Raw genomic sequence first — 21,173 nt, 5'->3', positions numbered from 1 at the left:
CTCATCATTAAGTATCATTTGAGGGTACTTTTGAAGTGAACATAGAACACTATAGCGCAGTAGTATCTGGCTCACAATGTGTTCCTTTCTAAAAGTCTCTTAAATGCCCCTAATTTATCTTCCTCTTCCACTAGCCCTGGCAAGGTTTTCCCTGTACCCACCACTCTGTGTTTTTTAAAAAAAAACTTTGCTTTGACATACGCCTTCACTTTTCTCCAGTTGCCTTAAAAGTTATTCCATCTGGTATTACCCTTTTCCATGCTGGGAAGAAAGTCTCTGCCTATCCACTTGATCTGAGCCTCTTATCATTTTGTACAGCTCTATCAACTCATCTCTTGTACTTCTTCACTCCAAAGAGAAAAGCCCTAACTCACTCAATCTATTTTCATAAGACGTGCTTTCTAACAGAGGCAGCATCCCTGGTAAACCTCTGCACCCTTGGATTGTTAATATGTTATATGATTATAGCTTTTGTGGTCACAAGGAATCTGGCCTGGAGAGCTTAAAGACAAAACATCATACCATGGCTATAGTAGTTTAGAATTCTGACATGAGATCATTACTATGACAGCAAAAAGAGCTTCCCTGTGCAACTAATCTGAGGGTACTCATTGCTGACAATGTATCCTCTGGTTCCAGCACAAACTTGCCTTACACAAGAATCTTGAGTCGTGGATGACTTGCGAAGGGCATGTGATTCTGTTAGTGGGCCAAATGGAACTTTTACATGTTTCTTTTGTGCTTTGAGAGACTTTGAAATTCAAAGTAAATTTATTACCAAAGTACATATATGTCAGCATATACAACCCTGAGATTCATTTTCTTGTGGGCATACTCAATAAGTCCATAGAATATTAACTATAACAGAATCAATGAAAGGCTGCACCAGCTTGGGCATTCAACCAGTTTGCAGAATACAACAAAAACAAAGTAATAATAATGGATAAATAAGCAATAAATATTGAGAACATGAGATGAAGAGTCCCTAAAAGTGAGTCCATAGGTTGTGGGAACATTTCAATGATAGGGCAAGCGAAGTTGAGTGAAGTTAACCTCTTTGGCTCAAGAGCCTGATGGTGGTGGCAGCAGCAAGAAGAGAGCTGACCTGGGTGGTGGGTTTGGCAGGGGGTGGTGGGGGTGGTCCCTGAGGATGGATGTTGCTTTCCTATGACGGTGTTCCACGTAGATGGTGCCAAGATGGACTGGGCCATATCCACTCTTTGTAGGATTTTCTGTTCAAGGGCATTGGTATTTCCATTCCAGGCTGTAATGTATCCAGTCAATAGACATCTATAGAAGTATGCCTGATTAGGGCTTAAAAATGTACTGGGACTCAGACAGAATGTGGCACATTTTGGACCAGAAGAATTGATATTCTTCAGGTTTAAGCTATTCTTTGGGTGTTCACAGAAAGTCAAAAAGATCTGAAAGTGACTAAAGAAAATTTTAGTGTTTTATTGAGAGTAATTATGCTTGAGTATTTTATGAGCGAAAAAAACGTTCTGCACTGTTTAATCTTGTTTTCTTTTAGGAGTACTGCATTGGATGTGGAACCCATTTATACATTCAGGGGTCATGTGTGAGTATAATTGGACTCTGCTGCTCCATCAGACTTATTTTTTGCACTTTTTATATAACTGAAAATTTCCTAATTTTTAACTTTTTTCTGCCATGTTATTTATTTTGGTTCATATTCTCTGACAGTGTGATATGATGTGACATTAGTAGAGCAAGCAAACAGCTGACATCCACTCCTGATCAACTGAAACTGGCTTATTCTGTAGCACAATCGGTTTCTGATTTGATCCAGATTCTGTGCCAACTTGATCTCATCAGAACTGAAGTTGTTAAATAGCTAAATATCCATTTATCAAAAAGCCAATACTGTTCTCCAGTGTCAGTCAGAGAGAAATTACTACATATACTTTACTGCGTTGCTACTGGTAAATTATCTGGCCATTTTCTACGCAGTCTGGTGATCTATTTATCTCCTGTTGTTACAGAGACCCAGTGTTAGCAATAGCTGTTAGTTCCAAAGGAGATCAATGCTTCAGTGGAGGGCTTGATGGCACAATTTGCTGCTGGAATATTCCAAGTTTGAACACTGACCCATATGACACTTACGGTATGTACCAAGTAGCATTTACACATAACAAAACAGCATTCTAATGACTCTCCTCTCCTATCAGATTCCTTCCTCTCCTGCCCTTCACCTTTCTCACCCACCTGGCTTCACCTATCACTTAGCTATCCTCCTTCCCCTCCAACCTTCCTTCTAGCGTAGCCTCCAACCGGATAGCATAAATACTGATTTCTCCTTCCAGTGAAAAATAAGTTCTCTCACCTTCTTTCCCCACCCACCCCCTCTTCCCCACTCTGATCTTTCACCTCTTCTCACCCTGAGTCCCACCCTCCTTTCCTTTCTCCTATGGTCCACTCTACTCTCCTGTCCGATTCCTTTTTCTCCAACCTTGACCTTTCCCACCCATCTGTTTTCACCTATCACCTTCTAGTTATCCTCCTCCCCCTCCCCCAATGTTTTATTCTGGCACCTTCCCACTTCCCCCTCAGTCCTGAAGAAGGATCTTGGCTGGTTACATCGACTGATTGTTCATTTCCATGGATGCTGCCTGACCTGCTGAGTTCCTCCAGCATTTTGTGTGTGTGCTGCAGCCTTTTTTGTGTTTCTGATGACTATATATATGGTTTGCTGATGAGGCATGAATGTAGTATCACAAGATCGTAGACGTCAAATAAAAATTCTTTGCAACAGCATCATTATCATCTTCATTTTGTGCAGTGCTGTAAGACATGGCATTTGTGGTCTTCTGTGTGCCTTTAAGCTGTTCTCTATCCATGACCATGATTATTCTTGGAAAATTTTTCTACAGAAGTAGTTTGCCATTGCCTTCTTCTGGGCAGTGTCTATACAAGACGGTGACCCCAGCCATTACCAATCCTCTGCGGAGCTTGTCTGCCTGGCAAGTTCCTCTGTTTTTGGAAGAATGCTATGTTTTCACAAAAGTTTCCTTTCATTAGACAAATGCCCTTGCTTGAATTAACCGACTCTGTTAGCAGTGCAGCGTATTCTCCATCCTACATGTTCTCGTCGCCTCGTCAAAGGATACTCCATCTGACCGAGAGGGCAGACTAGCCACAAGTTAGTTTGACATAGTCAGCTCAACCCTGTAATGTCTCATTTCATTGGTGTGTTATTCTGACTGCACCCTCCTTTATTGAGAATGTTTTAAGTAAATGTTAACACAAGAGTACAATCAATGGTTGACTTCTATCCAAGACCAGTAGCAAACGCAGACTTGGCTCTAATGAAAGTTTATTAGAGACTGTTGACATCAGGAAAAATAAATCCCATATAACCACTATTGAACACGTTTTAGATACCAACAACAAAAGTCAACAATTTTGGGACAGAGAAATAAAGAAATAACTATATAAAAAAAAGAAATAAAGCAGAAACAACACACGTCAAAGTTGCTGGTGAATGCAGCAGGCCAGGCAGCATCTCTAGGAAGAGGTGCAGTCGGCGTTTCGGGCCGAGACCGTTCGTCAGGAGTTGGCCATTCAATCTCTAGATACTGAGATACTGCTTTTCTAATCATGACCATGGATGATCACTAGAATTCACTACTTAATTCTATTGAAATTTGCATATTATTCTCATCATCACCTCAACAGTGTATGACTAATGCTGTTGCACAGCTGGCGAGGTGGCGATACATCTCTGCCAAAGGAGGAGTAAGGAGCTCCTTCTTCCGCTAGCCTGCGGGTTACCCCGGGCGAGGTGTAGCACCTGCTTTCCTTCCCATCACCCCGATCAGGGTCACCTGTAGCCATGGGAGTAGGTGGTGGACGGTCATATGAGCAGCTGGTGCATATCACAAGTCCTGGTTATGTGACCACAGACGCCAGGCAAACAGTCTCTGAAGAGTATTAACAATGGCTGGGGTCGCCTGTCTTGTAAATACTCTGCCTAAAAAGAAAGGCAAAAGGCAATGCAGAATAAATTGCCAAGAACAATCATGGTCATGGAATGACCACGATCACCCATGTCATATGACACAGCTCATAAGGATGATGATAATTAATCTTCAATCATCATCAGGTTTCTGAACCAGCAGGGATAATCCCGCTCATTCAACACTGAACTGTTTCTCCATCTCATGAACTCATTTTCAAGGACTCTACAGCTCATGTTCTCAGTATTGTGTTTTTCTGTATTTGCACTTCTTTGTCTTCTTTTGCACGTTGGTTGTTCGTCAGACTTCATTTGTGTAGATTCAGCTGTATTTCTGTTTTACTGTGAATGCCCGTGGAAAAATGAATCTCAAAGTATATGGTGACATAGACATTCTTTGATAATACATTTACTTTGAACTTTGATTTGCATGTGTCTGCTGCTGTTATCCTGCTAGGAGATAGTGTTGCCAGCTTTAGGAGGTGGTTTCAAATTAGTCTAGACCTGTATCTGCAGTGCATGTAGGCAGTGTGTGATGATGGAGAGAATTAATAATTAGGTCACTGGTTGAGCTGTTGGTCAAGTTGGCTGTTTCATCCTGGAATTCTGGGTATTGTTGGAGTTGCTTTCATCAGGGCAAATTGAGACCATACCTTGCTACTATTTTTGAGTTATAGATGGTTTGAAGGCTTTGGGTTATCAGGTAGTGAGTCAGCTGCGACTGGGCATCCTGTTTCTCAACTGCTGTTCTATTCATTGTATCCGTTGTACTGTGTTGGAGTACTGCGTACAGGTCTGGTCGCCCCACTGAGGATGTTGATGCTTTGGAGAGGGTTTGATGCGGAAGAGGTTTACCAGGATTCAAGGGCTTGTGCTATCACGAGAGGCTGGATAAACTTGGGTTGTTTTCTCTGGAGCGGTGCAGGGGAGATCTGATAGAGGTTTACAAGATTATGAGAGGTACAGATAGAGTGGACAGAGTGTATTTGTTTCCCAGAGTTGATATATCTAATACCAGAGGGCATGCATTGAGAAGAGGTAGACTCAAGGGGGTATGAAGGGTCAGTTTTTTCACTCAGAGAGTGGCCAATGCCTGAAATCCACTACCTAGTATGGTGGTAGAGGCAAATAAATTAGAGGCTTTTAAGAGGCATTTGGATAGGCACATGGATGTAAGGAGAATGGAAGGATATGGAGCAGTGCTTAACCCTCTGCTCTACTCCCTCTATACCCATGACTGTGTGGCTAGGCATTTCTCAAATACAATCTGTAAATTTGCGGGTGATAGTTGGTGGAATCTCAAATGGTGATCAGAGTGAGTACAGGAGCGAGATATACCAACTAGTGGAGTGTTACCACAGCAACAACCTTGCACTCAACGTCAGTAAGATGAAAGAGCTGACTGTGGACTTCAGGAAGGGTAAGACGAAGGAACACATACCAATCCTCATAAAGGGATCAGAAGTGGAGAGAGTGAGCAGTTTCAAGTTCATGGGTGTCAAGATCTCTGAGAATCTAACCTGGTCCCAACATATCGATGCAGTTATAAAGAAGGCAAGACAGTGGCTATACTCATTTGGAGTTTGAAGAGATTTGACATGTCAACAAATACACTCAAAAACTTCTGTAGATGTACCATGGGGAGCATTCTGACAGACTGCATCACTGTCTGGTTTTGCGGGGGCGGGGCTACTGCACAGGACCAAAAGAAGCTGCAGAGGGTTGTAAGTTTAATTTAGTAGCCTACAAAGCACCCAGGATATCTTCAAGAAGCAGTGTCCATTATTAAGGAGCTCCAGCACCCAGGGCATGCTCTTTTCTCATCAGGGAGGAGGTACAGGAGCCTGAAGGCACACACTCAGCGATTCAGGAACAGCTTCTTCCCCTCTGCCATCTGAATCCTAAATGGACATTGAACCCATGAACACTACCTCACTTTTTAATATATTATTTCTGGGTTTTTTTGCACAATTTTTAATCTATTTGATATACATATACTGTAATTGATTTACTTATTATTATTTTTCTTCTTTATTATGTGTTGCATTGAACTGCTGCTGCTAAGTTAACAAATTTCACAACACATGCCAGTGATAATGAACCTGATTCTGATTCTGTTGTAGGTAGGAGTGATTAGTGTTTGGGTGTTTTTTGATGTACTTTTTAGTTGGTTTGGCAGAACACTGTGGGCCGAATGGCCTGTTCCTGTGTCGTACTGTTCTGTGTACCACGTTGGCTGCTTCTGTTGAGTTCGTGCCTGAGGTGAGCCTACAGGTCTTGCCATTGAATGTTAGAACTTTGACGGTTAGACCATCCTTTTAGATGTGGTTATTGCCTAGCACTACGTGGTACAAACATTACCTGTCTCCTTTCAGACCTGTCTGAATGTTATGTTATTTCCACCCTGGCTGACTACAATATTGTTTCATGAAGTTCGTCCTTCAGCAGATTGAATCAATGTGTTCTCTTTTTTTTTTACAGATGACAGCATTCTATCCAGAACACTAAATGGTCATACAGATACGATTTGGGGGCTTGCGTTTAGTACCCTGAAGAATCGCCTGATTTCGTGTTCGGCAGATGGAACTGTCAGGTTATGGGACGCAGCTGCCAGTCCAGCCTGTGTTAGTACCTACAACAGAGAAAAGGGTGAGTGTGGGCAAATGCACAGCTCTTTTGGAATAATTGAGAAGGGAGGGGGTATGTTGAAAGGAGAGACGTATATGGATCAATAGCTGGCAGGGAGAGAAAGTAGGGTGTCACACACTGGGTGTGTTCTTGGCATGGGGTGAAGAACGGGAGAATAAAAAAAGGATCTTTGATTCCTGGATATGCAACATTGTTGTTCATCCTTTCCTCCATCATCGTTGGATTTTAATCTTTGTTCAATTAAAGCAGAGTTTGTACCGAAAGATCTAAGCCGGGAGTTCCCAAACTGGGTCCACAGACCCCTCAATTATTGCTAACGGTCCATGGCATAAAAAAAAAATTAGGAACCCCTGATCTAAAGCAAAAAGGGAGAAAATAAAACACGAGGAAATCTTCAGATGCTGGAATTTCAAGCAACATACATAAAAGTTGCTGGTGAACACAGCGGGAGAGGCAGCATCTCTAGGAAGAGGTACAGTCGACGTTTCGGGCCGAGACCCTTCGTCAGGACTAACTGAAAGAAGAGCTAGTAAGAGATTTGAAAGTGGGAGGGGGAGGGGGAGATCCGAAATGATAGGAGAAGACAGGAGGGGGAGGGATGGAGCCGAGAGCTGGACAGGTGATTGGCAAAAGGGATACGAGAGGATCATGGGACAGGAGACCTAGGGAGAAAGAAAAGGGGGAGGGGGGAAGCCCAGAGGATGGGCAAGGGGTATAGTGAGAGGGACAGAGGGAGGAAAAGGAGAGAGAGAAAAAGAAAGTGTATATAAATATATAAGAATAGTATGTATTTTATGTAATAAAGAATACTAGGAATTTCGTAGTACAGGTAGAATGTTTGTTCTTCCAGTCTTTAGCCTCTCCAAGCTATTGAACGAGGCAAAATGGTCTACAAAATCCAGTGTGTGGCCTGCAGAAAATATTACGTTGGCCAAACTGGGAGAAAACCATCCACAAAGGTCAATAGACGTTAACTGGCTGTAAAGCGGCATAACCAACTCTCACAAACAACAGGAATTCTGCAGATGCTGGAAATTCAAGCAACACACATAAAAGTTGCTGGTGAACGCAGCAGGCCAGGCAGCATCTGTAGGAAGAGGTGCAGTCGACGTTTCAGGCTGAGACCCTTCGTCATAACCAACTCTCCCTCGTCTCGACCCATGAAAATTGAGAGAGGCACAAATTTGACCGGGCATCAGTGAAAGTCATGGTACAAGCAAACACATGGCATGCAAGAGAATTCCTAGAAACATGGTTTTCCACAAACAGTTCTATAAACAGACATGTCAACCTCGATCCCATTTATAAACTAATGTGGGCAAAAATTCCAGACAGCGCACAGGTATGCCACACAACCAATCGGTGACGCGATCCCCTCCCTACATCACAATTGAGTTTCTGTAATGACAGCCAGCCAACCAACTGATCGATAAGTATATAAAAGCAGAGAACAACTGAAGTCAGCCATCAACGATTCAATCTATACATTTTCCAAGTTATTTCCTTTGGTCTCTTCATAAAGTTGTGCCATTCTTTATTGGATGATCTTCCTTTGGATTCGACCATCATCTGATAACCTGCCAAATTCACTGTTACTCTTGACCTTTTGAGACCAAGAATGTCACCTTTATTTTAAACACTGGGGAGGCTGCTACACTTGATACACAAACTTGAAACCTTGGGAATCACAGGTTCAGGAACAGTTACTAACCTTCGACTACTAGGCTCTTGAACTAGTGGAGATAACTTCACTTGCCCCATCTTTGCAATGTTCCCACAATCAATGGACTCACTTTCAAGAGCTCTTCATCTCAGGTTCTTGATATTTATTGCTTATTTATATTATTGTTTCTTCTTTTTGTACTTGGACATTTTGTTGTCGTCTTCACTCTGGCTGATAGCCCTAGTTTGGTGGTCATTCATTGATTCTGTTATAGTTCGTATTCTCTGGATTTGTTGAGTCTGACCACGAGAAGATGAATTTCAGGGTTATACGTGGTGACATATAAGTATTTTGATATTAACATTTACTTTGAACAGTAACACAGTGGAGCTGCTCCCTCCCTCGCATATCCAGTGATTTGGGTTCCATTCTGATTTAGTGTTGATTTGTGGAGTGTCTATGTCCTCCCCATGATTATGTGGGTTTCTCTGGCTGCTGCAGTTTCTTCCCACGTCCTGAAAATGCACAGGTCAAAAGATTAATTTCCCCAAGTGTCAATATGAAAAGTGGAATCTGGGGTGAAAGAGTAAGTTAATGGGGAAAGTGAGAAGAATAAAATGGGTTAGAGTCGGATTAACGTAAACATGTTTTTTGTAGTTGGTTCACTGTCTGTACCAAAGGAGCTATTTCCATGATGTATCTCTTGTAGTAAGAAAGTAATCATGAGCAGTGACCTCTCCCCTGTCTTAACCCCTGGGGCAGCACAAGATGGGATTCCCATTTGATAATCAATATAACTGTTTACTTTTTCAGTTTGAGCCCAAATTTGGTTATATTCTTAATTCAGACTTTATTCAATTTCTCCCCCAGAAAATGGGATTCCTACCTCTGTGGCATTCTTAAGTGACCCTGCTCATGCCGTGACTTCCTTCACCAGTGGAGATGTGGTCATCTACGATTTGGAGACACTGCAGCCAGTCATCACCCTGGATTCCAAAACATCTGACAGTGGTAAGCTGACCAGAGGCTAGAAGAAGCAAGGAGGGCCTGTCCTCTACACAGAAGCAATACTCCTACCTTGAAATTACATATTTTATTTGCTCAGAGATACAGTATGGTAACAGGCCCTCCTGGCCCAATGAGCTCACGCCGCTCAATTACACGCATGTGACCAATTAACCTGCTTGAATGTGGGAGGAAACTGGAATACCTGAAGGTTACAGGGCGAACATACAAACTCCTTACAGATAGTGGCAGAATTGAGCCCTGGCACTGTAATTAATACCCGCTGTGCTGCTGTCCCATCCAAAGGGGAAGGGGAGGTTAATGGAAAGAATCCCTAACTGTTCAACTTAGAAATGATAAAGAGTTGTTTGTAAGTGGCTTACCAGCTCATACCATTTGTTGTATTCTTAGGATTGTAAGCAAGGCCTGTATTTAATGCTCATCCATAATTTTGCCTGTGAAGGAAGTGGATTTCTTTTTATATTTGATCAATTAGGTATGGGTATTGGGGTGGAGATATGTCTCCACCAAAGGAGATGTAAGGTGCTCCTTCTCTCCACTAGCCTGCAGGTCACCCTGTGGCAAGGTGTAGCACCTGCTTAGCCCCCAGTCAGGGTCATGTGAAGCCATGGGAGCAGGTGGTGCATAGTCATATCACAAGTCCTGGTTATGCAACCACTGATGCCAGACAGACAATCTCTGAAGCGTATTGATAATGGTTGGGGTCACTCACCTTGAAAAGACGCTGCCCAGAAGAAGGCAATGGCAAATCCCTTCTGTAGAAAAATTTGCCAAGAACAATCGTGGGCACGTAAGACCATGATCACCAATGTCATACAACACAGCACATAATGTTGGTGTTGAATCAAGTGTATCGATGAGGGAGAGGAGTCGTCGTAGTTTGCATACAGGGCATTTTGGCCACCTGGATTCAACATTGGCTCAGCAGTAGGAGACAGAAGGTGATTTAGAGGGATTTTTAATGATTGAATGCCTTTTACTAGTGGTGGTCCCCAGGAGTTGGCGCTGGGAACTGTGCCAATTGTAACGTACGTGAAATTTTTAGACTCTGTACCCACTTGAATAGTTACACCTGGAGGGTGCGTAACAAACAAAAATTAAATTATTGTCAGAAGTAAAGTAGGAAACTTGTTTTGCATGCTATTCATGCAGATAATTTCATTACAACAGAGCATTGAGATAGTAAAAACAATAACAGTATGAAGACGTTAAGCATTTGGTACTCTGCATTGTAGGCATGATTGTAAAGCAGGTGAATTGCAGTTGACATTAAAGGGGAATCAAGGCTGCATACTGAGGAGAGAGTAGTGACCTCTTGACCTAGTAATATTCAGCCATCATCTTTCTGTCACTTAACAATGAAGAAAATTGAGGTGTCCAAAATATAACAGAGTCTATGCTAGTGGTGTAGCGGTATCCACACCCGGACTTCAGAACAAGAGGTCCAGGGTTCGAATCTCCTTGCAAGCTTTCCATCCGTGCTGGGTTGAGCGTCAAGCTAGCAACTCGGCCTTGTAAAATAGAGTAGTGCTAAAGAAATGGCAAGGTTGCTGCCCGATGCGCCAAACAAGGCATGGGGAGGAACTTTTAGTATCCCTATCCGTCATATGAGAAACCTGGGTTCAATTCTAAAACAGGTTAAAAAATAAATAAAATAGAAGGATTCTGGAAGTATTTAGCATCTTGAGTCCTCTTCAGATTTCTAATGAAAATTAACTCCTTTCCCTTCTCACGGATGCTGACTGACCTGCTGGCTATTTGCAATGTTTTCTGTTTTTATTTTAGATTTCCAGCATCTGCAGTTTATTTTAGACTTCCAGGTCTTTGGATGTCATTGCCTATCTGCTTCCCTCACAGTCTACAAGTATTAAAACTTTGCTAAAACTCGGAATGCAGAATCAGGTTTAATAAGACAAAGACAAAGGAGCAGAAGTCAGCCGTTCGGCCCATCGAGTCTGCTCCGCCATTTTATCATGAGCTGATCCATTCTCCCATTAAGTCCCACTCCCCCGCCTTCTCACCATAACCTTTGATGCCCTGGCTACTCAGATACCTATCAATCTCTGCCTTAAATACACCCAATGACTTGGCCTCCACTGCTGCCTGTGGCAACAAATTCCATAGATTCACCACCCTCTGGCTAAAAAAATTTCTTCTCATCTCTGTTCTGAATGGGCGCCCTTCAATTCTTAAGTCATGCCCTCTCGTACTAGACTCCCCCATCATGGGAAACAACTTTGCCGCATCCACTCTGTCCATGCCTTTCAACATTCTGCATCTCCCTTGTCTAGCCTACTTGTAATTTCCTCAAAAATCACTGCTCTTGTTTGACCCTAGTTAATTTTGTAGAGGGTGGGCTTTAAAACATGACCCTGAGGTGCAATTTTTTCAGGACAATGTACACAAAATGCTGGAGGAGCTCAGCAGGTCAGGCAGCATCTATATCTATAGCTGAGAATGAACAGTCGGCATTTCGGGCCAAGACTCTTCAGCAGGACTGGAGAAAAAAAGATGAGGAGTCAGAGTTAGAAGGTAGGGGGAGGGGAGGGAGAAACGCAAGGTGACGGGTGAAAGCGGGAGGGCAAGGGGTGAAGTGAAGAGCCGGGAAGGTGATTGATGAAAGAGATACAGGGCTGGAGAAGGAGGAGTCTGATGGGAGAGGACAGAAGACCATGGAAGAAAAGGCAGGGGAAGGAGCACCGAAGGGAAATGATGGGCAGCTAGATGGTGAGAGAGGGAGACAGGAATAGGGAATGATGAAGGAGGGGGTGAGCTGGAGGTTTAAGAAATCAATGTTCATGCCATCAGGGTGGAGGCTACCCAGATGGAATATAAAGTCTTGCTCCTCCAACCTGAGTGTGGCCTCATCACAGCAGTAGAGGAGGCCATGGACTAGGTCCAGGGACCCAGGTCCACTTGACTTCAGGCACTGGCTGGAGTGCACATGCACCTTTGTAGGTTCAGCCACACGCTCCAGGTTTGTCCACGCGCTCCAGGTTTGTCCCATATCGGAAAGTCATCTTGATCATTAATTGGCACAGAGTGTAGGTTAATGGCAAAAAATAATCAAAGGGGAATTGATGGACATTTGTGTGTAAGGTACGTGGATTGGAAGGATTTACAAGCTGAATGCAGATAAATGTGACGAGCTCCAGAAGGCACCTTGTCGGTGTGGACCATGTTACATACTACACGGAGCAAAAACTACAATGGAATAGTGTTTTTACTGACTCAAGTTAGTTACGGCACGCCCTATGCAACTTACAGTGTGGGAGCTTTGAAGCGGCTCTGTTCAGATGAAAAACATACACACCCAGAAGAGAGTCCTCCATACGCACACCTGCAGTGGATCTGATACGGTACAGATGAACTGGATGGAAGGGTCTGTTTTGTACTGCAACTCTTATGTATTATTATTTATTTATTCATTCATCTGTTTATTTATTTACTTATTGCTATACAGCGTGGAATAGGCCCTTTGGGTCTTCAGGCCATGCCGCCCAGCAACCCCCAATTTAATCCTAGCCTAACCACGGGAACAATTTATAATGGGCAATTAACCTACCAACCAGTAGGTCTGCGGACTGTGGGAAGAAACCGGAGCACCCGGCGGAAACCCACGTGGTCACAGAGAGAGCATACAAACTCTTTACAGGCAGCGTAGGGAATTGATCCTGGGTCACTGGTACTGTAAAGCGTTGTGCTAACCATTACATGACCATGCCGGCCCCTTCAAAAGATTAAGTTGCATTGTATGGAGAAATAGAGAGGGAGTGAACTAATGGAGTGCTCTCCCGGAACTTGGCATCAGCTGAGTAACAATGGCCTTCATCTGAATCTTTATAAAAATAAAGTAAAAAAATGCCTGTCTTAATTGCATTTCTCTGTCTTTCTCAGCTGCTAATCAGATCAACCGGATTGTCACTCATCCCAAGCTGCCGATCACCATCACTGCCCATGATGACAGATGTATTCGCTTCTTTGATAACAAGACAGGTAATGATATTGATGTCTTAAAGAAGATACGTACAGTACTGTGCAAAAGTCTTGGGGGGGGGTGGTGTGTGTGTATGTGTATATATAATACACACACACACACACACCCTCCCCTCTCTCTTCCCCTTTTCCCAACCATGATTCCCCTCTCCCTGCCCCCTTCGCACTCTCACTCCACAATAAAGACATTACAGTGCAATACATAAAATCACTACAGGTCTGTGCAAAAATCCTAGGCATCCTCGAGAGATAGATGTATTGAAGACTTTTGCACAGATTCCCCCGGGATTAATAAAGTATGACTATGACTATTATGTGGTAAATGAGGTGAGAGGCATACAGCATTGTTTTAATGGTGAACACAAGAGATTCTGCAGATGCTGTTAATCCAAAGCAACACACACAAATTGCTTGAGGAAGTGAAGAAACAGTCTACATTTTGGGCTGAGACCCTTCAGGGCCCGAGAAGGGTCTCAGCCAGAAACGTCGACTGTTTACTCCTTTCCATAGATACTGCCTGCCTTGCTGAGTTCCTCCAGCATTTTGTGTGTGATGCTTTGTTTTAAACAGTGCAGTTGCACTTCTTGATCAGATACTTGCTGTGGCGAAGAATGAGATATGATCTCATTGAAGTACCCAATATTCTGAAAGAGTATCAAGAATCAACTTGAGTTGCCATATATGTTAATGGGTATTAAGAATCTGCTGTGGTGTGCTTGCACTGCATGCAATATTTAACAATAATAAAGAATTATTAAAGTTAGAAGTACTGATACAGAATAAAATATGCATAAGTGGTACATAAATACCAGCATGTATTTACAATATAAACATCATTAGAAAAAGTAGTTTAGTGTTTGCAGTGCAGTGATGGGGGTAATAGCTGCAGAGTGGTTGATCAGATTAGTTGTCTTAGAGAGGAAATTTTTAAGATGACGTGGTTTTTTTGTTTCAGTAGCTCTATAGCACTTTGCAGAAAAGAGCTTTTGGAAAAGTCAGTTTGCTGGGTGATATTTTCTGTCCGCTTCTTTGTCCTGAACACACAATTTCTAATCTTTCCTGATGTTCTTGCAGTTTGCTCTAGTTTTTGTATATTGTGAAAGGATGCTGCATCTAACTAGACAGTAATTTCTATTCGGGGGATGGTCTGTATTAAGATAGTGTAGAATTGCACCAGTACGTTCTTAAAAGATAGAATTTTCCCAGCTGCCCCAAAAAATGCACTCTGCCAAGGTTTGTGGTTATTAAGAGACTTGGTTCTCCTATGAGGGGTTCTGCAAAACAGTGATGCCCAGAAACCCGAATGTTGAAATGGTGCAAATGGTCCTAACTGTAGAGTTATTGATGAGTGTGTGGAGAGGAGATGCATTTCTCCTGGTTGATATGCCTCTAGGTTCACGCTAGGAGGCTATTTTCTTGAGCTGAAAGAATGGATCCAGAGGTTATAGCCTTTGAGGACTTAGAAAAAAATGTTTTTACACAAGTGTTGTAAATCTTTTGGAAATTCACTTCAAAAAGTTGTAGAGATTAATAATTGATTATATTCAGGGCTGATAGATCTTTGGTCATGGGAACTTTTCTGCAAAACTGATGGGACATACCTATGGTCAAAATGTCATTGCTGTTTGAACAGGGTCAAGGAGTTAATTAGTTTATTGTGTCAATCTCTTGCAGTGATTGAGATGGCAAAGAGTCTGTAATGAGATGTAACTTAACAGCGTGTCGAAGAATGAGCTAGTAATGGTAGAACTTTGTGTTAGTTGTGAAACTTATTTCCTGTGGATGATGTTGTAAAGGACCCAACAGGAACCTGAGCAATATCCAGTTTTAATGTACAAAGAAAATTGAAGGAGAAACATCTGGTTCAAAGTTCAAAGTAAATTTATTATCAAAATATGTAAATATGGCACCATATACCACCCTGAGATTCATTTTCTTGTGGGCATTCACAGTAGAAAAACTACACACAAAGTCGGACAAATAACCAATGTGCATAAAAAAACAAGCTGTGTAAATACAAAAAAGCTAATAGTAAAATATAAGTAAATTAATAATACTTAAGTAGGAATCCTTAGTTCCCCCCACTCATCACAATCACAGCACAAAACTATCTAAAACATTTAAAGATTTAAACATTTAAGAATCTATTTTGAAGTGTTTACCTCATTTTGTATGCCTAGTTCTATCCCTAACATGATCTTTGAAGGGAATTTTAACCTTCAGTCACAATGAAATGGCAGAGCAGACTATCTCTTGTGGTCTTAAATTTGACACCTGTCTGCTCCCTCCAATTATTAATGGAACCTGACACCACCATTTAATGGTGAGTTGAAATTTGAACCAAGTTGAGGCACAGTCTAGATTTGGGAATATGGAGACAACCATTGACATGTTCAGTGCAAGACATAGTGGAGAGAGCATGATTGACTGCAATATTGTCCTCCTTCCTGTCTCTGATGTTCTTCAATCCACTTTTTAGGAAAAATGGTTCATTCAATGGTTGCTCACTTGGATGCCGTCACCTCTCTCGCAGTAGATCCTAATGGAGTATTCCTGATGTCAGGAAGTAAGTATCGCTCAAACCACATTTGATCTTTAATCCATTTTCTGCAGATTTTTGTATTTTTTTATCGCATTAAGTTCTGCAAACACCAAGACATCTCAAAATATAGCGAGTTAAGTGCATTTGTTTCAAAAGGTGTTCAGTTGGCAGGAGACACTCGGTCACCACTTTCTTAAGTGTGATCTTCTGCTGCTTCAAGGTTCAATGCTGTTGTGCACTCAGATATGCGCTTCTACATACTACAGTTGTGTCATGTTGTGTTTTGAGTTACTGTCACCTTCTTGTCAGCCTGAACCAGTTTGCCCATTCCCCTCTGACCTGTCTCAAGGTCTTTTCGCCCACAAAGCTGCCATTCACACTTTTCTCTGTAACCTCTAGAGCAGGGGTTCCCAACCATTTTTTTATGCCAAGGACCAATTCCATTAAGCAAGAGCTCTGTGGACCCCAGGTTGGGAACCCCTGTTCTAGAGACTATTATGTGTGAAAATCCTATGAAATCAGCAGTTCCTGAGATACTCAAACCACTCTCTTTGGCACCAACAATTATCCCTTAGTCAAAGTCACTTAGATCAGCAGTTCCCAACCACTGGGCCGCAAAGCATGTGCTATCGGGCTGCAAGGAAATGATATGAGTCAGCTACACCTCTCCTCATTCCCTGTCACATACTGTTGAACTTGAACATAGGGTTGCCAACTGTCCTGTATTTGCCGGGACATCCCGTATATCAGGCTAAATTGGTTTGTCCCATACAGGACCACCCTTGTCCCGTATTTCCCCAGCTAAGGTAGAGCGTTCCTATGAAACCTTTCGTGCTGAAATGGCGTAAAGCGAAGAAGCAATTACCATTAATTTATATGGGGAAAAAATTTTGAGCGTTCCTAGACCCAAAAAATAACCTAACAAATCATACCAAATAACACTAACGTATAGTAAAAGCAGGAATGATTTGGTAAATACACAGCCTATATAAAGTAGAAATGATGTATGTACAGTGTAATCGGGAAGATTAAGCCAAAACTGATTTGTGCAAAAAAAAATCGCACGTACATGCATGCGCACACAGGTGCCCGCGCAAGGCTTCATGGTCATGCTAGTCTTTCTTGGGGTAAACACAAGTGTCCTGTCAACACACACACAAAAAGTGCTGGTGAACGCAGCAGGCCAGGCAGCATCTATAGAAAGAGGTACAGTCGACATTTGGGGCCGGGACCCTTCGTCAGGGTTTGACTGCTACTTTTGTCCCTTATTTGGGAGTGAGGAAGTTGGCAACCCTAACTGTAAAAGGCATGTTGAGGTGAGTTTAACCCTACTTGAACACCTCCCCAGTCAGCCGGTCTGCAAGAATATTGTCAATATTAAACCGGTCCGCGGTGCAAAAAAGGATGGGGACCCATGACTTAGATCACATTTCTTCCCCATTCTGATGTTTGGTCTGAACAGCAAGTGAACCTCTTGACCATGTCTGTGTGCTTTTATGCAGTCAGTTGCTGCCACATGATTGGCTGATTAGATATTTGCATTAATGAGCAGGTGTACCTAATAAAGTGGCCAGTGAGTGTATATGCAGCAATATCCCATAAATAACAATGGGATAATTGGCTATTTATGTTTATTTTTGATGCATTTCTTGAAATTTGAGGCTAGGAAAATTAACGATTACTGATGATCTTAATTGTTTACTACCTTAGGGTGTGGCGCTGAAGGGTGAGGGAAGGGGTACCTAATCTGTCTCTGGGGTTTGATAACAACTGGTTAGTAGCCATGGTGCTATTCTTTTCTTGAAGAGTTATGTTTTGATAAGAATTTTCCCATTATATTCCTCCTACCAGACAGATGCCTGCCACGCTGAGTTTCCAAGCAGTAGCTAATTAGATGAATTCACTACTTGAATGTACTCAAATCAGGGAAACGTTACGCAGAGCATTGTTTCTGTAGAATGGTGACCCCTCTACTGAATCCACTTTGGGCGAGCTGTCAAACTACAATCTGCAGTTATCTCAATGGAGGGCGAATAGCAGCTCCCAGTCCTCCACTGAAAGAGTAGACAGGAGAAAAATGATGGGGGGGGGGTGGGTCGAGAAGCAGAGTGGTGGTGATAAACTGGGGGGTTGACCTAATTTGGTCCATTGGCACTTCTGATTACTTTGGTGTCAATCGGTATCTTTGAGTCTTTGCTTCCGATTCCTTACCAGTTCCATTTTGAGAACGGAAGTAAGCGAGAACTTGCCAAAGGCTAGATGGTGAAGGACATGTCATATATTTTATATGGATTTAGTAATGCCAAAAAGATGCACTCTGTTACATAGCTGATGGGTATCAGATATTCCAAAAACAATGTCACCTGGTTTGCATTGAAGGGTGAAAATAAAATAAAAGAATGGGTTTGGAGAGTTGTATTATTTGTTTATTTGTTGAGATACAGCGTGGAATAGGCCCTTTCAGCCTTCAAGCCTGCCACCCAGGAACCCCCTGATTAACCTAGCCTCATCACAGGATAATTTACAATGACCAACCGATACATCTTTGGACTGTGTGAGGAAACCCTGAGCATCTGGAGGAAAGCCATGTAGTCATGGGGAAAACGTACAAACTCCTTACGGGAATTGAACCCAGGTGGCTGCTACAGTAAAGTGTTGTGCTAACCACTACACTACCATGCCAACTCATGTTTTTCTTGTTAAGGTTGTGCCTCTGGAAATTTAAGAGAAGCTTGAGTAAGTACATGGATGGGACAGGTACAGGAAAACACTTGCTAACAGCTTGACTCAGTTGCCTAAGAGTCTGTCAGAAGGATGGTGTAGAACTGAATGATTGCTGCACTCTCTTTTGGGTGAATTGTTAATCAATTGAAAAACCGTGAGTCTCCCCAGGTATTAACATTGACTCATTAAACTTAAATGAGAGACATTCTCTGGGTGGATTTAGGTCTATAGTTTCAATACAGATGCCAACTCTTTCAGTCAATGTGTGTTGCACCTTTGGAACTCCACGCAACAGGCGTGGGGATGCCATGTCAAGCGTATATTCAATAGTGAGATCGATAAGGTTTCAGGAAACTTGGAGAATTGAGGATTCCTGAGCTGTGTAAAACCAAAAAAGGGTTTGTAGTAAACAATTTACTGTTTTATTGAATAGTGTTCCCAACCTGGGTCCAAAGACCCCTCACTTAATGGTATTAGGCCATGGCATGAAGGTTGGGAACCCCTGCGCTAGGAGATATATGGCCAGCTACAGGAAATGATCTGATACTCTTGTGCTCTTTTATGAGATCTTCCCATGAGATAATTGGCAGTATCTCAATAGTACTTTGGAATGTCTATCATTATCTGTAACCATCCTTAATTTTTTGGAGGTTGTGTTGCTGTTGTAGACTTTGCAAGTTTAAATTCCTGAATGTACTTGTTTGCACAGGTCACGACTGCTCAATACGCCTGTGGAACCTGGACAATAAAACCTGCGTTCAGGAAATTACAGCGCACCGGAAGAAATATGATGAAGCGATTCATGACGTCACCTTCCACCCAAGCAAAGCTTACATTGCTAGTGCAGGAGCAGATGCCCTCGCTAAAGTGTTTGTATGACACAGCTTAACCTCCCTGGTCTCATTCCTCTGAGCAGGTGAGCTTCAGCCCACTGGGGTAGAAAAGCACTCTATAACATAATGTTTGATTCATTCTTTATGAAAGGGGAGGTGGGGTCAGGGTGATATTGGCCCAGTACATTTGTGTTGTTGTTGAGTGCCATCAACTCATGGCGCCCTATGGATGGTGTAGTTGTTCCTGGGGTTTTTGTGGCATGTAGATTGCCGGGCCTTTCTTCCGCACAGATACTGCTGCTGCCCAGTTTGGGACCCAGCCGGATTCGTATGGTAAAAATGGTAGGTTCGGTTTAACTGACGGGATAGTTAATTTTGATGCCTCAACATGCACAAGTAATTGACTCCCCATATGTGGTATAACTGACATGGGAAGGGTTGAGAGGCTTCGTCCAAGTTTCCTTCAGTTGTTTTCTACTCTCTTTTGGATGGCTTGGCACGGTAGCGTAGTGGTTAGCATGATACTTTACAGTACCGACAACCCAGCTGCTGCCTGTATGGAGATTGTACGTTCTCCCCATGACCACAAGGGTTTCCTCCCACAGTCCAAAGACCCAAAGTTAATTGATCATTGTAAATTGTCCCGTGAATAGGCCAAGATTAAATCTGGTTGCTGGGCAGCACAGCTGGAAAGAAGAAAAACAGGGTTGACGTACAGCTGGAAAGAAGAAAAACAGGGTTGACGTTGATAATCAACCACCCGAACCTTCCTTTAAGATAGAAAAGTTGGCACACCTGTCACGTTGTCTTACGCACGGTTTGGCAGAATACACACTTCCCATTGACCATTAACTAGCATTCTTCCAAGACATAGTGGGGTTATAATAAGATATTATAGATAAGATATTCCGGGCGGTCCTCTGGTGTTGTTCATGTTGGCCAAAGTGTGCTTGTGTTAATCCCATTTCCCAAGTCTTGGTCTGCCAACTTGTGACAAAACCTGCATAGTGATGTACAGCATTGTGCAAAAGTTTTGGGCACCCTAGATTTTTTTGATATGATTTCAAATTGTGTGGCCTCCACAGAGCCTTGATCTTAACGTCCTTGAGGCTGTCTGGGATTACCTGGAGTGAAGGAAGCAAGTGAGACAACCAAAATCTGCAGAAGAACTGTGGCAAGCTCTCCAAGATGCTTAGAACAAGCTACCAACCGATTTTCTTATAAAACTGCACAAGTGTACTTGAGAGAATTGATGCAGTTTTAAAGGCAAAGGGTGATCACACCAAATATTAATTTGATCTAGATTTTTTTTCTGTTTACTCCTCTTCATAGTAGCTTTTTGATATTTAGAAACTTTTTGTTGTTTTGGAAGCATCTTCACTTTACACAAGTTTTTACATTTGCCTCAGACTTTTGCACAGTACTGTATAAGTAGTTAGATAATAAATTTATTTTGAACTCTGTAGGTTTCTGTACAAGGTGGCAGACCGAGACTAAGTTTACAAAACCACAGGGAAAGTTATTTATTTTATTTAGAGATACAGCATAGTAACAGGCCTTTCTGGCCCAAGTCCTCTCTGCCCAATTACACCCGTTTGACCAATTAACCTACTAACCGGTATGTGTTTGGAATGTGGGAGGAAACTGGAGCTCCCGGAGGAAACCCACACAGTCACAGTCACTAGTGCTATAATAGCACTCCGATGACCACTACGCTACTTTATTGCTCCTTTGTACGTGATGGGTTTCTTTAGTAATACTTTA

General features: G+C 42.4%; 1 protein-coding gene across 2 annotated transcripts in view; it reads left to right on the top strand.

Moving 5' to 3' along the window:
- Positions 1 to 21,173, top strand: part of LOC134352617 (striatin-3-like) — a 92,327-nt gene that overhangs the window by 59,212 nt on the left and 11,942 nt on the right. For both annotated transcript variants that reach the window (XM_063059921.1, XM_063059920.1), the window contains exons 11-17: positions 1,532 to 1,579; positions 2,004 to 2,125; positions 6,458 to 6,625; positions 9,159 to 9,299; positions 13,212 to 13,310; positions 15,790 to 15,876; positions 19,286 to 19,492. In XM_063059921.1, coding sequence (XP_062915991.1) covers positions 1,532 to 1,579; positions 2,004 to 2,125; positions 6,458 to 6,625; positions 9,159 to 9,299; positions 13,212 to 13,310; positions 15,790 to 15,876; positions 19,286 to 19,455 — 835 coding nt within the window. In that variant the 3' untranslated portion in view covers positions 19,456 to 19,492. The remainder of the gene's footprint in view (positions 1 to 1,531; positions 1,580 to 2,003; positions 2,126 to 6,457; positions 6,626 to 9,158; positions 9,300 to 13,211; positions 13,311 to 15,789; positions 15,877 to 19,285; positions 19,493 to 21,173) is intronic.

This window comes from Mobula hypostoma, chromosome 10 (genome assembly GCF_963921235.1).
Source record: "Mobula hypostoma chromosome 10, sMobHyp1.1, whole genome shotgun sequence".
NCBI lineage: Eukaryota > Metazoa > Chordata > Chondrichthyes > Myliobatiformes > Myliobatidae > Mobula > Mobula hypostoma.
The sequence above is the reverse complement of the archived record's forward strand: the minus strand, read 5'-3'. Positions and strand labels throughout refer to the sequence as shown.